The following is a 17,752-nucleotide window of genomic DNA, read 5'->3' on the forward strand; positions in this document are numbered from 1 at the left end:
AGGGGAAAAAATATGGGACTCTCAATTTCCTATGTATCTTCTCTGTCCTTTTCTGTGAAAGCACTATCTGGCCACTAATAAGGATTTCCACACATTGTGAAAGGTGAGCAGTTGTAATAAGACACTAGCTCTGGATGGAGTTTAGTTAAACATTAGTGCTTTAAGGGTAAGCTCAGTGTTATGACACTGTTTTGAGCACTTGAGATGTCCTGCGTGATACCTGGTCTAGTGTCATTCAAACCCCATGAAATATCATATTTAAAAAAAAAAAAAAAGTTTATAAATAGATGATTTATATAATACAGAATGGTGAATCTTGTATAAGTTTTGCCTTTTTTTTCCAGTTCTAACTGCTGAATTGAATTTAAGATTCTTACTCTACTCTTCCTCATGAATGCTGTATTCTGTAACTGGTTAGAGGGGAATATCAAAGGAATATCAATGATTAGAGAGGAGTGTTACTCGTGATACCAAACTGAGTGGTGCAGTTGATACACTGAAGGGAAGACATGCCATTCAGAGAGACCTTGAGATACTTCAGGAGTGGACCCACTTGAAACCAAGTGCAAGGTCTTCCAACTGCACTGGGACAACTTTTGGTATCAATACAGGTTGGGAATAATAGATTGATTAAAAGGTCCAGAGGGAAGAACTCAAGGGTACTGGTGCATATGAGCTGGTGTGTATTTTCAGGCCAGAAAGCCAGTTATATCCTGGGTCCCACCAAAACAGGTGTGGCCAGCATATCTCCTACGCTCTCCTCTAGTCAGACACTATTAGGAATACTGTGTTCAAGGTTGATGTACTCAGTATGAGGAAGACATGGACCTATTAGAGCAGGTCTAGAGGAGGTTATAGAAAATGGTTAGAGGGCTGGAAAACCTCTCTTCTGAAGAAATGTTGAAAGAGTTGTCTAGCTTGCAGGAGAGAAGGCCCATTTAAATACCAAAAGTAGGAGTGATTAATCCTGAAGAACAGGTTTGATAAAAAAATACTAAGATGCTTTTCAGTTATCAGGCAAGTTTTCTGGAGTGGCAAAGTCAGAGGCCATCTTCTCCAATTTCAAGAGTTCAGTAGAAACCTCATCTTTGGTAGAATCAAGATTTTTAGGAGTCTTTGCTGTCTCCTTTCAGAAATCTCACTAAAACAGTTGCTTGTTAAGGGAAGTCCATAGGAGTACAACACAGCACTACTACCCTCCTGCAATACTAGTGACCACAGCAGGAAATATTTATTAGTCTCATTATCACATTGAGTTTTTCCATGGCAAAACTGAGTGTGGTTTTATATTTTTACTTTCTTTCTTCTTATTATTCTGCCCTTTTTTTCCCCCCCTCCTCTCAGTATGCTGATTTTAGTTATCTTTTCCTCACAGGCTGCTTAAAAAACCTCAAAGTGCTCAATGTGAGTTTCAATCACTTGAAGTCAGTCCCTCCAGAAATAGGCGATTGTGAGAATCTGGAAAAATTGGATTTGTCTGGAAATATGGAAATAACAGAGCTCCCATTTGAAGTAAGATAATAAATTATGTTTCCATTAATAAAAAAAAAAAAAGGTTTATAATGTATTTCATCACAATCTTAAAATATTTTCCTAAGAGATTAAATTACATTCCTTGCAGTTTTTAGCAATAATGTTTTAGAAGTATCACTGAAAATGCCTTAGCAGCAGTTAAATGGGACTAAGATTTTTTGTTTTGGTTTCCAAGTGACTAAATTTTACTTGTATTTTTCCTGATATATGAAGGAGGACATGACTCCAAAGGAGATTTGGTCAGTAGTGATAAGGAGAAGGTTGCAAATAACCATTTTCTGTGAAAGTAAAGTGTAACTTGACAGTCAAATTCATGTACTAACCTTTTTTTCTAGAGTCTGGAGAAACATGCTATATATCTCTAAGAACATAAATACCTGTCTGAAAGGGATATAACCTGTGAGGCATGAGATGAATATATAACAGAGAATGAGAAAATGACTGCCAGGAATGCATCGGCAGTGTTTCTTCTGTTGGATGCATAACTGCTCTCTCTCCCACTTTCTCTAAGACTTACTCACCATAGAGAAATGAAGCCATTGTCTGTACCTAATGACAGATTTGGGTATTATCTGTATTTCTTAAGTTCTTAATATCCTGATTCCTGAATGCCAGGAATGCCAGTAAGGAATGCCAGGATCTTCTTTACTAATATCTACTTTTTTTTTTAAACGGTGATTTGCAGGCAGTGTCATAATGGATTAAATATTTTTTGAGATCTGTTTTGGCCGTGATTATGTGCTTCTCTGAGAAAACACAAAAGACAATTAATTTCCCCTTAACACTTTTTACTGTAAGGTAGCTTATCTGAAAAGAATTGTTAAAAAAAAATATGTGAAGGGGCCTGGAACAAAGCATGAACATCAGCTTCACATTTCATAAAAATGTTAGCAGCAGCACAAATAGAGCAAATTTCTTTTCTCTTTCCTCTCATCCTCCCTCAGAGAGTTAAGACAAGGGACAAATCAAATAATGTTTCACAGAATCACAGAATTAACCAGTTTTGAAAAGACCTCTAAGATCCTCGAGCCCAATCTACCACCTAACCCTTCTAATTAACTAAAGCATGGCACTAAGTGCTTCACCCAGCCTCCTCTTAAACTCCTCTAGGGATGGTGACTCCACCACCTCCCCAGGCAGCCCATTCCAATGGGCAATCACTCTATCCATGAAGAACTTCTTCCTAATGTCCAGCCTAAACCTGTCCAGGCACAGTTGGAGACTGTGTCCTCTTGTTCTCTCACTGGGTGCCTGGGAGAAGAGACCAACCCCCACCTGGATACAATCTCCTTTCAGGTAGTTGTAGAGAGCAATAAGGTCGCCCCTGAGCTTCCTCTTCTCTAGGCTGAACAACCCCAGCTCCCTCAGCTGCTCCTGACAGGGCTGTGCTCCAGCCCCTCACCAGCCTTGTTACCCTTCTCTGGACACATTCAAGCACCTCAACATCTTTCTCACATTGCGGAGCCCAGAAGTGGACACAGTACTCAAAGTGTGGTCTGTAACAGATTGACACATGCTCCCAGCTTAGTGTCATCTGCAGACTTAATGATGCTGGGCTCAATCCTCTCATCCACATCATCAGTGAAGATACTGAACAGGACTGGGCCCAGCACTGATCCCTGAGGCAAACCACTAGTGACTGGATGCCAACTCGATGTGGCACCATCCACCACCACTCCTTGGCCCAGCCATTCAGCCAGTTCTTAACCCAGCACAGAGTGCCCCTGTCCAAGTCATGGGCTGCCAGCTTTGCCAGAAGTTTGCTTTGGGACATGATGTCAAAGGCCTTGCTGGAGTCCAGGTAGACTACATCCACAGCTTTCCCTACCTCCAGCAGGCAGGTCACCTGGTCATAAAAAGAGATCAGCTTGGTCAAGCAGGACCTGCCCTTCCTAAATCTATGATGGCTGGGTCTAATTTCCTGGCCATCCTCTAGGTGCCCTGTGATTGCACTCAAGATGAACTGCTCCATTATCTTGCCTGACACTGAGGTCAGGCTGGTAGTTCTGGAATTTCTGGGGTCCTCCTTTCAGCCCTTGTTGTGGATGGGCACCACACTGTCCAGCTTCCAGTCTCTGGGGACCACTCCAGTGAGCCAGGACTGTTGATAAATGATGGAGAGCAGCTTGGTAAGCTCATCTGCCATCTCTGTCATCACCCTAGTATGGATCCCATCTGGTCCCATAGACTTGTGAGGATCCAAGAGGCTCAACAAGTCCCTAACTGCTTCCTCTTGGATTACAGGGGGGCTGTTCTGTTCCCTGACCCCACCCACCAGCTCAGGAGGCCAGCTGTCTTACTACTGAAAATTGAGGCAAAGAAGGTGTGAAGCACCTCTGCGTTCTCCTGATCTCTAATTACTATATTCCCCTCCTTGTCCAATAAAGAGTGGAGGTTTTCCTTGACCCTCTTTATCATTAATAGATTTATAACAATATTTCTTTTTATCATTCACAGCAGTGCCCAGTCTAAGTTCTAACTGGGCTTTTGCTCTCTAATTTTCTTCCTACATCACCTGGCAACATCCTTATATTTTTCCTGAGTAATCTTCCCCTTTTTCCAAAGATGATACAGCCTCTTTTTTCCCTTTAATTCCTTCACAAGTCCCTTGCCCATCCAGGCTAGTCATCTTCCCTGCCAGCTCTGCTTTTGGCACATCAGCACAGCCTGTTTCTGTGCCTTCAAGATTTCTTTCTTAAAGTAGGGCCAAACTTCCTGGACCTTTTTGATTTTAATTTTTTTTTCCTAAGATACCCTTCCAGTTAGTTCTTTGAATACACCCTCTGGAAGTCCATTGTGGATGTTTTGTTGATGCCTCTCCTAGCTTCACTGCATATTGAAAACTTTATTATTTTGTAGTCATCAGTAACTAGTAAAAAGAAACTGTAATGGAGTCAGAAAACCATACATCCTAAACAGGCTAAGGAATTGTGTATGAATGTCTAGGAAAAGTGAGTTCATCGAAGCCTGTGGACTAGAATGATAAACCTGGCTTCAATGACCTGTATATTAAAAACAATTTTAGTATTTTCCTAGTTGCTTCAAATGGCTTGTAGTGCAATGTTTTATCCATGTCTATAATTTGTCTGTAGCTTCTGCCTAGGATCACAGAATCACAGAATCGTTGAGGTTTGAAGGGATCTCCAGGATCATCTAGTTCCAACCCTTCCTGCCATGAGTGGGGACAGTTTCTGCCAGATCAGGTTGTCCAGAGCCCCATTCAGCCTAGCCTTAAAAAACTTCCAGGGATGGGACTTCCCCCACCTCTCTGTGCAGCCCATCTCACAACTCTTATGGTGGAGAAATTCTTCCTAACATCTGATCTAAATCTACCCTGCTGTAGCTTGGATTCATTTATCCTGATCCTGTCACTATCTGGCATCCTAAAATGTCCCTCACCAGCTTTCTTCTAGGCCCACTTCAGATATTGGAAGGCCACAATAAGATCTCCTCAGAGCCTTCTCTTCTCCAAATTGAACAATTCCAACTCTCTCAGTTTGTCTCCATAGGAGAGGTTCTTTAGCCTTCTGATCATCCTTGTGGCCCTTCTCTGGACTTGCTGCAGCATGTCCATATCTTTCCTGTGATAGGGGCTCTAGAACTGGATGTAGTACTCAAGGTGGGGTCTCACCAGAATGGAGTACAGGGGGAGAATCACCTCCCTCAACCCACTGGCCACGCTTCTCTTGATGCAGACCAGGATACGGTTGGCTTTCTGGGCTGCCAGTAAACCTGACTGCTCATGTTGGTATTCTCATCTGCCATTAGTACCCCCCAGGTCCTTTTCTTCAAGGCTGCTCTCAAGCCAGTCACTGCCCAACCTATCTTCATGCTGGGATTGCCCCAGCCCAGATGCAGGACTTTGCACTTGGTCTTGTTGAACCTTGTGAGCATGTCTTGGTCTCCCCTCTCCAGGCTGTCAAGGTCCCTCTGGATGGATCCTTTCTCTCTGGTGTGTTGGCCACACCACACAGCTTGATGTTGTTGGCAGACTTGCTGAGCATGCACTCAATGCAACTATCCATGTCACCAACACAGATGTTAAGTAAGACTGGTCCCAGTACTGATCCTTGAGGGACTCCATTTGTCACTGGCCTACACTTGGACATGGACTTGGCCACTCTTTGTGTGTCACCAGCAAGCCAGTTCTTTCTCCACTGAGTGATCCATCCATCAAACCCATATTTTACCATCTTGGAGATGAGGATCTCAGGTGGGACAGTGTAAAAGGTAAATGATGTTTGTTGGTCATCTCTTGTCTATTGATGTTGTAACCTTTTCATAGAAGGCCACCAGGTTTGAGCAGCACAATTTGCCCTTGGTGAAGCCCAATCACATCTTCATTATTATTCTTCTGCAGCAGTGCCTCCAGGAGGATGTGCTCCATGATCTTACCAGGCACAGATATGAGATTGATTGGTCTAAAGTTCCCTGGATCATCTTTCTTTCCCTTTTTGAAAATGAAGGTTATATTTCCCCCTTTTCAGTCACAAGGACTTCATCAGACTGCCATGACTTTTGGAATACAATGGAGAGCACTTTAGTGACCTCATCTGCGGTTCCCTGAGTACCTATTGTTGTATGCTGTTGGAGCCCCTGGACTTTGAGTGGTGAAGTGAATTGTGATCTGGTTAAAGGAAAGAAGTCAGAGAGGTGTGGTGAATGGAACAGAGTCTAGTTGGAGGCCTACATCTAGTGAGGTCCCTCAGGGGTCAGTATTGGGACCAGTACTGGTCAATATATTCATCAACTACCTGGATGAAGGTACAGAGTGCACTATCAGCAAGTTTGCTGATGACACAAAACTGGGAGGAGTGCCTGACACAACACAAGGTTGTGCTGCGAATTCAGTGAGACTTAGACAGGCTGGAAAGCTGGGCAGGGAGAAATTGAATGAAATTCAACAAGGGCAAGTGTAGAGTGTGACACCTGGGAAATGGATGGAAGATTGACCACGAGCCAACAATGTTCCCTTGTGGTGAAGAAAGAGTGTATTGGAAGGGATGAGATTAGTAGGTCGAGAGAGGTTCTACTCTCCCTCTACTTTGCCCTGGTGAGTCCGCATCCAAAATATTGTGTCCAGTTCTGGGTCCCTCAGTTGAACAAGGAGAGAGAACTGCTTGAAAGTGTCCAGCACACAGCCACAAAAATTATTAAGAGAGTGGAACACTTTCCTTATGAGGAGAGACTGAGGGAGTTGGAGCTCTTCAGTTTAGAGAGGATGAAACTGAAGTGTGACCCTATTAATGTTTTTAAATGCATAAAAGGTGAATGCCAAGAAGATGGAGCCAAGATCATTTCAGTGATGCCCAATGACAGGACAAGGGGCAATGGGTGGAAGTTGAGGCACAGGAATAGTCAAGTAAACATGAGGAATTTTTTTTTCATTGTGAGTGTGAGAGAACACTGGAACAGGCTGCCCATGGGGTTGTGCGGTCTCCCTCTCTGAAGATACTTAAAACCGTCACGGTGCATTCCTGTGTGATCAGGTATAGATGATCCTTCACTGACAGTGGGGTTGGACTAGATGATGTTTTGAGGTTCCTATCAACCCCTAACATTCTGTGATTCTATGATTCTGTGACTTGTACACTCTCATGTTCTTCAGCTGGTCATGAACCATATCTTCACATAATGGTCCGTTCCCTCTTCTAGTCTCTGCCATTATCTTCTGTGATTTTGGGAGTGCAGCTGGAGCTCTTGTCAGGTAAGACTGAGGTAAAGAAATTGTTGAGAACCTTGGCCTTTTCCACATCACTTGTCACCAGTTCTCCCATTTCCTTTCTGAGGGGGCCTACACCTTACCTAGGCTTCCTTCTTCCACTAATGTACCTATAGAAACTTTTGCTATTCCCCTTGATGTCCCTAGCTAGATTTAATTCTATCTGAGCTTTATCTTTTCTAACCAGGTCTCTTACTGCTTATATGTCCCCACTTCTTGCTGTCCTTTCTTCTCCTTCTTATATGGTTTCTTTTTGTGTGACAGTGTGTCCGGGAGCTCACTATTTGTCTGAGCAGGGCTCCTAATGTTCTTTCCTGCCTTCCTCTTTGTTGTTATACTTTGCTCTTGGGCACAGAGAAGATGACCCTTGAATACACAGCAGCTGTATTGTGCCCTTCTTTCTTCTAGGGCTTTGTCCTATATACTTCAGCCAGCAGATCCCTAAAGTGAGAAAAATCTGCATGCCTAAAGTCCAGGGTTGAAAGCTTGGTATGCATCCTCCTAGATGCCCTGAGGATCTTAAATTCTAGTGCATGGTGGTCAGTGCAGATAAGGCTGCTCCTGAGCCTGATATTGGTCATCAGCCATTCTCTGTTGATCCAGTGTAGCACATTTTCTTGTTGGTTCCTCCACTATTTGGAGGAGAAAGTTGTCATCTATACATTCCAAGAACATTCTGGATTGATGATGCCTTGCCATGTTGTCCCTCCAGCAGATGTCAGGGTTCCTGTCCTTCCTAAAGAGCTTGCAGTTATGGGAATCATCCCACCAAATTTCAGTAGCATCCACTACGTCATGGCTTTCCAGCAGCACAGTGGCCCTCAATTCATCCTGCTTGTTGCCCAGGCTGCTGCACAGAGACCCTTCAGGTGGCCTGGCTTTGCCACCCTCTTTTTCAAATCCTCCTTGATTCTCTTGGGGTGTCTCAGTGCATTGCCCCTGGCTTGCCTCAGGGCAACAAGTTGAGAACCCTTAGTAGCACTCTGTCCCTCTGCCCCTCCTGTGCTGCTCCACCGTGTGTCACAGGCAGGCGTGAAATTACTAACCCTTTCTCTTGAAAACCTAGCTGTATGTAAGTCTTTCCAGAGCTGAGTCCCAAGAGACTGATGTTTCTCTTGGAAAGCTCAAAAATGTCATTCCCTTCTGGTAGTCTCCTATACAATGGGATTAGAAGCCACTAAAACTGAGTGTACGGCACTACATAATGGTTCACTTACGATCTATGGAAAAAAAAACCCAGGAGCTGTGCAAATGACTTCATGTAACAGAAAAAAACTTGAATCAACATCATGTCAGCAAGGTCTAAAAGGTCAAAGAAGGAAAATATTTGCCTTGCTTCCTGTGTTTTCTTGTTTCTCTAAAGGCCAACATTTCATTTATACTAACAGTGACTTGGGAGATAGGCTTCATAAACTGTCTTGATTTAGCTTATAAAATTAGTTTCCCAGAATCAACATTTCAAGGGCAGCTTGGGAAGGTGAACTTACAATTAAAGGAACACCTTTGTCAAATGATTTAATGTGCTGCAAAATGTTTGTCCTTCGATATACTCTATATGGCTAATGTTATTCAGAACAATTGCATCAGTATCCTTGCTAATGTAAAAGGTGTCTGATGGGCAAAAGGTGGTAGTCACTGGCAGATGCATATTTAATGACCTCACATATTGAATTGGTTTGAACAGTTGGAAAAGGGAAGACCTTGTGAAGTATTGTGGTGGGCTAACCTTGAATAATAGCCTGACACCCACCCATCCACTTTGCTCTCTTCTCAGCACAATATGGGAAGTAAATAGGTTAAGAAACATCATGAGTTGAGCTAGAAGACAGGGAGGTTGTTTACTATTTATTATTGTGGGCAAAACAGATTGTACATGGGGAAGATTAATATTTACTAATATGTATTTGAAAAATGAGAAACAAAGACATTAAAACAAAACTTTCACTTCCCTATCTCTCAAGGTCAGGCTTCATTCCTTATCTTTAGATTCCTGTGTTGAATTTATGCTGGGGGTGTGGGATTGGTAGTGTGGGAGGGGAACTACTAGCAAGTCTCCTCTAAGAAGCTGTAAGAAGCGACCCTAGGTCCAAACTGTACTTACCTCTGGCCAAGGTCAAGTCAATCAATTGCTCTTCAACATGTTTAAGAGGTGAAAAACTCAAGCAGATCAATGCTGCCAGCTTAGTGTTATCCGCAGACTTGCTGCAGGTGCACACAATCCCCCAGTCCAGATCACACAGAATCACAGAATCACAGAATTGACCAGGTTAGAAGAGACTTCTAGGATCATCGAGTCCAACCTATCACCTAACCCTTCTAATTAACTAAAGCATGGCACTAAGTGCCTCATCCAGCCTCCTTTTAAACACCTCCAAGGATGGTGACTCCACCACCTCCCAGGCAGCCCATTCCAATGGTCAATCACTTTTTCCATGAAGAGCTTCTTCATAATGTCCAGCCTAAATCTGTTCCAGCACAGTTTGAGACTGTGTCCTCTTGTTCTATCACTGGGTGCCTGGGAGAAGAGATCAACCCCCACCTGGCTACAACCTCCCTTCTGGTAGTTCTAGACAGCAATGAGGTCAGCCCTGAGCCTCCTCTTCTCCAGGCTAAACAAGCCCAGCTCCCTCAGCCTCTCCTCATAGGGTTTGTGTTCCAGGCCCCTCACCAGCTTTGTTGCCCTTCTCTGGACACGTTCCAGCACCTCAGCATCTCTCTTGAATTGAGGGGCCCAGAACTGGACACAGGACTCAAGGTGTGGCCTGACCAGTGCTGAATACAGGGGAAGAATAACCTCCCTTGTCCTACTGACTACATTGTTCCTGATGCAGGCCAGGATGCCATTGGCTCTCTTGGTCACCTGGGCACACTGCTGCCTACTATCCACCAGTAACCCCAGGTCCCTCTCTTCCTGGCTGCTCTCCAGCCACTCTGTTCCCAGCCTGTAGCGCTCCTTGGGGCTGTTGTGGCCAAAGTGCAGAATCCTGCACTTAGCCTTTTCAAATCTCATCCCATTGGCCTCTGCCCACCCATCCAGCCTGTCCAGGTCTCTCTGCAGGGCTCTCCTACCCTCCAACAGATCCACACCTGCTCCTAGCTTGATGTCATCTGCAAACTTACTGATGCTGGACTCAATCCCCTTGTCCAGATCGTCAATAAAGATATTGAACAGGACTGGGCCAAGCACTGACCCCTGGGGAACACTAATAATGACTGGCTGCCAACTGGATGTGGCACCATTCACCACCATTCTCTGGGCCTGGCCTTCCAGCTAGTTCCTGACCCATATCAGAGTGAATCTGTCCAAGCCACGAGCTGCCAGCTTGGCCAGGAGCTTCTTGTGGCAGACAGCATCAAAGGCTTTGCTGAAGTCCAGGTAGACTACATCCACAGCCTTCCCCATATTCACCAGGCAGAGAACTCGATCATAAAGGGAGATCAGGTTGGTCAGGCAGGACCTGCCCTTCCTAAACCCATGCTGGTTGGGCCTGATCCCTTGGCCATCCTGTAGATGCTTTGTGATGGCACTCAAGATGATCTGTTCCATGACCTTTCCTGGCACTGAGGTCAGGCTGACAGGTCTGTAGTTTTCTGGTTCCTCCTTTTGACCCTTGTTGTGGATGGGTATCACATTGGCCAGCTTCCAGTCTTTGGGAACCTCTCCAGTGAGCCAGGACTGTTGATAAATGATGGAGAGTGGCTTGGCCAGCTCATGTGCCAGCTCTCTCAGCACCCTAGGATGGATCCCATCTGGTCCCATGGACTTCTGAGGGTCCAAGTGCTCATTTAAGCTTTTCTTAAGCAGGTCACAAACTCCACAGGGGCTGTATAAAGTCATGACTGCTCTAATGCCCCTTCAGTATTGCAATATTCTCTTATTATTTTAATTTAAAGCCCCACCATTATTATGACAACTATTTCTGATCTTTCATAATAGTCCAATTCATCTTTGGAATTTTATGAGAATGGAAAAAGTATTTTCTTCAAGATATAGAGCACTGTGGCTCTATATATTAAAGAGAACTCGCACCAAAACTGTGCCCTGGTAAACACCACTTGTGACTTGCCACCAACTCAGTTTAATTGAATAGACATATTAGAGAAATGATTACCATTTATTTCTTATATCTCTTAACCTGGTGAAATACTGGTATGGGTTGGTCATTATTGTCTCCTGTGGTAGAAGTACTTAGAATTGGAGAGTGTGAGTAAAGTACATGCAAGTTCTGCTTTTGTAGGTGAGTGAGTTGGCTTCACAACATTAGGAAAAAACAATTCAAAAACTTGGCAACTTATAAACAAAATGATGAGTTGTTAAAAATGTTTCACATTTACCATCTTTTAGGAAGTTCAATTTTCATTTGATTTTCAAATCTTTACAAGATTCCTCTAGAAGATAAAAGAAATGCATGAATGCAGTAACAATATTCTCCAGTGAAAAAGCTATTAAAAAAAAAAACAACTTTAGCCCAGCAGAATTGACCAATTTTAATTTGACCAAGTTTAATTTTACCTTCATTTTGTGTGTAGAATAATTGTCTGACACAGATAACATATGAAAACAGATTGATAATGTGGTTATAGTCAAGACAAGAATTTTTGACAAACCTTTAAAGTGATCATTAGAATTCTGAGACTGAGTTATTTCTTCAGTAATGTCTCCCTATTTCCTTTCTATTAATTTTATTTATGACAGTTGCAAAAATTAAGTGTAATTTAGAAGGTTTAGCTTATTTGATTATTTATTTGTTTACTTTCTTAGGAAAATAGTTCAGATTTTGTTTTGTTTTGTTTGTTTCCTTTTTTTTAATAGATACAAAATATTACACAATGAGCTAATTTAGATTAATATACAAGATCATGCATCATCACCAAATTCCCATTTTTAATTGATGTTCCAAATTTGTGAAGATAGCTACTTTATATGTGCTTGCATCTTTGCTAACATATGAATTATTTCTGTACCTGCATTTGTTAGTCAGCCACATAAGAAATACACAGACTTTTATTATGTCTGTTAAGTCTGCTAATTTCTTTTGTGAGTGGGGAAACTTCAGGAAAGACAAGATGCTAAGCATCTTAGTCTTGTACAACTTCTCAGGTAAATTACAGTTATTATGCAGACTTTCTGCATGTATGCTGACTATGATTCTTGCCTTTTTAATCTACCAATATAATTTTTCAACATAGCTGTTTTAAGATGAAGTATGCTGTAACAAAGTTATAATATATGAATTATTATTAATATTAATAACAGGTAAAAGTATTAATAAAAATATGGAAAAATATTAAATCTCCCCAGAAAACTTATTTACAACCACGTTTGTGGTTTATTTACAGAGGGAACAGGCAATTTAAACATTTATCAAAATGAAATGCAAACATTAATTTAAAATGGAGATTGATGTCAGTAATTATGCTGCTTGCCCACTAGGGGACCGGAGAGGAAACTTTCTGCTAAAAAAAACATCTATAGGTGGACACCTAGAACTCTCACAAGACAATTTTAAGGCTAAATTTGCTGGGCTTACTCAAGGCTATGCTGCTTTTATAAGGGGTGTGTCCTTTTGGCACGTGGCAGGCAAGCAGGTGATGCAGTTGACCTGCAGGCTACAGCTTGGGGTTTTCTCCAGTGCTTGAGATGGCTGCTGGTGTGCATGGCAAGGCTCACGGGTTTGGAGCACCTCTTGTCCCTGCAGCTTTTGGCACAGCAGTTGTATGGCTGATTGCTATGAGAAGCTTCTTTAGTTGCAACCTTGGCAGCAGCTCTTCTTGTTTCTCTGGGCATGGCAAGGCAAGGCTTACCAAGGCAAATTGTTTTTCACATTGGCTTTGTACTTACCATTTTTCTAAGAACGAACCTGGCCAATAGGCAACCCCAGCAACCTGCACAAACCTGTACCTTCTGTTCGTGGAACGTAAGAATTAGTAGGGTGCCTGTATTTGCTTTTTGACTGTTGGATAGAGTTCTTACTGTTATTTTCATATGTGTTCTGCAACTGTTATATTTTTCTGAGACTAAAAATCATGTTATATATAACATGTTTTCTGATACAGGCTTATAGAAAAACTATTATGACCTCCTTTTGAGTCGTGCTTTCTTCAGAAAATATTGCTTTCTAATTATGTTATTTATGGAATTGCACTATTAATGCTTCCTGTGCATGGGAGAAAAGCTGGTTTGTGCTGACGTATCAGAGACAGCTTTACTGTGTGGAAGAGCCATTCTTCTTCCATCCTATAAAATTCTTCTAATAATATCACATCAACCAAAAGTATCTACAGAAGTGACCTGAAGACACTTTAATGAGCAGGACAGAAAGATGAAATTTTTATATTCTTCATCTCTACCATCTGGAGTGGCACATGCTCTCAAGAGGACAGGCAAGTCACACCGCGCTACCAGCAAGCAGAAATGCTTACAGGGAGATATAATTATATTGAAGTATACTAAAGAGGGACTTTGCAAAGTTATTCTGCTCTAACTAATGCTCAATATCACATCTAGGCAGTCACAATAAGTGGTTTCAAAAGTTTTCTATGTTAGGTCTGGGTAATGCAAAGTGAGAGAATGAGAGAGAAACTCTTACACAATATGAATGTTTTGAAGAAAAATAGCATTGGTTTATATCCCTGTGTTTCCATGACAATCCTGTAAAAAAGAATAGAATTATAGAATGGTGGGGGTTGAAAGGGAACTTTAAATGTCATCTAGTCCAACCCTCCTGCAATGTGCAGATGTCTTCACTTAGATCAGGTTGTGCACAACTGTGTCCAACTTGACCTTGAATCCTTCCAAGGATGAGCCATCTACCACCTTTCTGGGTAACCTGTTCCAGTGTTTCATCATTCTTATATCTAGTTTGAATCTATTGTTTCATTTAAAACCATTGCAACTTGTCCTATCACAATGAGCCTTAATTCTTGCAGGCCCTTTTTAAGTACTGAAAGGTCTTGCCAGAGCCATCTCTTCTCCAGACTGAACAACCTCAGTATTCCCAGCCTTTTACCACAGGAGACAAGTTCCATCTCAGATAATTTTTCTAGCTCTCCTTTGAACCTGCTGTAATCGGTTCACATCTTTCTTGTGCTGGGGAGTCCAGAGCTGGGCAGAGTACTCCAGCAGGGGGTCTCACCAGAATGGAGTAGAATGTGAGAGTCATGTCCCTTGACCTGCTTTTGAGGCAGCCTTAGGCTGTCAGTTAGACGTCTGGGCTGCAAGTGAACACTGATGGCTCATGTACAGCTTTTCATCCACCAGTATCCCCAAGTCTTTCTTTACAAGGATGTTCTCAGTCATTTCATTTCTCAATAATGGTGTAGGATCTTGCATCTATTTTTGAACCTCATGAGATTTACATGGGCCCACTTCCCAAGCTTGTCCATATCCCTCTCGGTGGCATTCTGTCCTTCAGGCATGTCAGTCAGACTACTCTTGATGGCATCTGTAAACTGGCTGAGGGTACACTCAATCCCACATGTCATTGATAAAAATATTAAACAGCATTGGTACAATGCTATCCTTCAGACACATGAAGGACACCACTCATTGCTGATCTCTATTTAGACATTGATCTCTTAATCACTACCTTCTCGATGTAACCATTCAACCAAGTCCTTGTCCACTGAATAATCTACCCATCAAATCCATGTCTTTCTAATTTATGGAGAAGGATGTTGTGTGGGAGAGTACCAAAGGCCCACAGATGTCCAGATGGATGACATTCATAGCTGTTCCCTTGCCCAAGGCAAAAGCTAAGTCACTCCATCATAGAAGGCCACTGGATTGGTCAGGCAAAACGTGCTCTTGGTGAAGCTATGGTGGTTGTCTCAAATCACCTCCCTGCCCTCCATATGCCTTAGCATAACTCCTAGTAGGATCCATTCCATAATTTTCCAGGGCATAGAATTGAGAATGGCAGGTTGGTAGTTCACAGGGACCTCTTTTCTACTCTTTTAAAAAATGGATCAGATATTTTCCTTCTTCCAGTCACCAGGAATTCACCAGATTTCCAGTTCCCTCAGGCCTCTTGTTAGGTGCTTTAGACTTGTGTATGTTCAGGTTGCTCACCTGGTGCTCATATAACTGATCTTACAGTGAGAGGAACTTTGCTCTCAGGGTTCCTGTCTTGTGGTTCATCAAATCACAAGGTACGGAAATATGGGTTGCCAGTGAAGACTAATGCAAAAATGTTGTTGGTCTTTCTCCTTGTCCACCGGTACCAGCTTGCCATTCTTGCTCATCAAGGGGGATATACTTTTTTTGATCTTCCAGTTCTGACCAACATAACTTTGGAAGATCTTATTTCTCTGAATTTCTTGCCAAACTGAGCTCTAGTTGTGCCTTGGCTTTACTATCCCTACTGAAACCCTCTTCCACTGCTTGTGTGTCCCCTTCTTGCCCTTTAATTTGACTGCAGGTCTTGATTCATTCATGCTGGTCTCTTGCTTTCCTTGTCTGATTTATTATACTTGGGAACAGGGAACTCTTGCACTCTATGAAAAGAAGACTTAAAGATCTGCCAGGTCTGTTTTGCTCTCTGAACCCTTAACAAAAACTCTATCTGATATGATTAGAGAGTCATTAATCACTAAAATTGTTCTCCTAGAGTTTTCAAGAACAGCATTATCCAGAATGGACTTTAAAACCCCCTTTTTTTATACATTAATGTGGTTTTGAAAGATATTTTAACCACATAATTAACAGCTGTATTTAATAATCTCTGTAGGTCTGTTTCTGTTTCTCTGACCAGCCCTATTTAGCAAATTACATTTATCAAGAAAAGCAGAGGTACTAGCTCTAGGCGAGTGCAAGGAGATGTCAAACAGGTCCTCATTAGGCATTTCCGTGTAACTCGTCTTTGTGATCTGTGACTCACACACCTCAAAGCAATACCCTGGCTATGCAGGCAGTATGCCATCAGTCTCAACAGAAATGTAAAATGACAGGTTGTTTTACCAGCATATTATTCTTCAAAGCTGAAAACATTCAACTTTCTTTTCCTTGTCCTATTTTTTAAAAAAAAATATGTGTAACAATTACAAAATGAAGTGCAAATGAAAAATACAACTAGGGGGATGTACAAGATACTAATTACCAGTGGGTTTTACTATCCAGTCATCAGAATAGACACTTAGGTCCTTCTTCTCTCATGCAAAGGGATTCTGAATGATCAGTAAAAAACTTCACATTTGTAGGATTTTTAGAAATTTGCAAAATACATGTGGATATGTATTTGATTTGTTGAAAACTGAGTTTTCTTTGTATGGATTTTTCAGGACCACAAACCAGAAAGGACTGGTATAATAAAGGGATAAAGTATTTACTCTGAAGCCAACAGCTTTAGGCCTGCCTCTGGTGAAATGCTTCAAGTCACTGGCAAGAGTCTAGCTGACTTTAATCAGGCCAGTGTTTCTGTGGATATATTTCAAAGTCAGTAAAGTTTTTCCAGTTGCTTGGTTTGGGTACTTTTCTGTCCTGCCCTTCTTTGCTCAGTGTTTGTACTTTTTTTTTTTTTTTTGAGTTTTCTTAGCATTCATGATCATAGAATCAATTAAGTTGGAAGAGATGCCCAAGATCATCCAGTCCAACCTATCACCTAGCCCTAGCCAATCAACTAGACCATGGCACTAAGTGTTCCATCCAGGGGCCACCTCCAGGGACAGTGAATCCATCGTCCATTCCAATGGCAATTCACTCTCTCTGGCAAGAACTTCCTCTTAATATCAAGCCTATGCCTCCCCCAGCTCAACTTGAGACTCTGTCCCCTTCTCCTGTTGCTGGTTGCCTGGGAGAAGAGACCAACCCCCACCTGGCTACAACCTCCCTTCAGGTAGTTGTAGACAGCAATGAGGTAATCCCTGAGCCTCCTCTTCTCCAGGCTAAACAACTCCAACTCCCTCAGCCTCTCCTCATAGGGTTTGTGCTCCAGGCCCTTTACCAGCCTTGTTGCCCTTCTCTGGACATGTTCCAGCACCTCAACATCTCTCTTGAATTGAGGGGCCCAGAACTGGACACAGGACTCAAGGTGTGGCCTGACCAGTGTTGAGAACAGGGGAAGAATAACCTTCCTTGTCCTACTGGCCACACTGTTCCTGGTACAAGCCAGGGTGCCTTTGGCTCTCCTAGCCATCTGCACACATTCCTGCTTCATGTTCAGCCTACTATCTACCAGTGCTCATAGGTTCCTTTCTGCCTGGCACATGCTCTCCAGCTACTCTTTCCTCAGCCTGTAGTGCTGCTTGGAGTTGTTTTCCAGTACTTTTAGCCAAACTGCAGTCAATCTATGCAAACCAACAGCTGCTTTGTGGAACCAGTATTAAATGTAACATCAAATATTAACAGGATGAGTGTGAAAGCCAAAAGAGCAGGTGCAAAGGTGTTAGGTGTCAGAGCACATGCATGGAGGCCTTACTGCTACAGGAGCTTTCATAAATGTTTTAATAGACAAGAGGTTAAAGAAGGGCATGGTCTATGTTAGGAAACAGGATTATGCA

General features: G+C 42.5%; 1 protein-coding gene across 1 annotated transcript in view; it reads left to right on the forward strand.

The window, feature by feature from the left end:
- The window catches only part of LRRC2 (leucine rich repeat containing 2), an 82,496-nt gene that overhangs the window by 39,346 nt on the left and 25,398 nt on the right, over positions 1–17,752 (forward strand). The window contains exon 4 of the mRNA XM_064140385.1: positions 1,376–1,512. Within this exon, the coding sequence (XP_063996455.1) occupies positions 1,376–1,512 (137 nt within the window). The remainder of the gene's footprint in view (positions 1–1,375; positions 1,513–17,752) is intronic.

The sequence above is a fragment of the Pogoniulus pusillus genome, chromosome Z (assembly GCF_015220805.1).
Source record: "Pogoniulus pusillus isolate bPogPus1 chromosome Z, bPogPus1.pri, whole genome shotgun sequence".
Lineage (NCBI taxonomy): Eukaryota > Metazoa > Chordata > Aves > Piciformes > Lybiidae > Pogoniulus > Pogoniulus pusillus.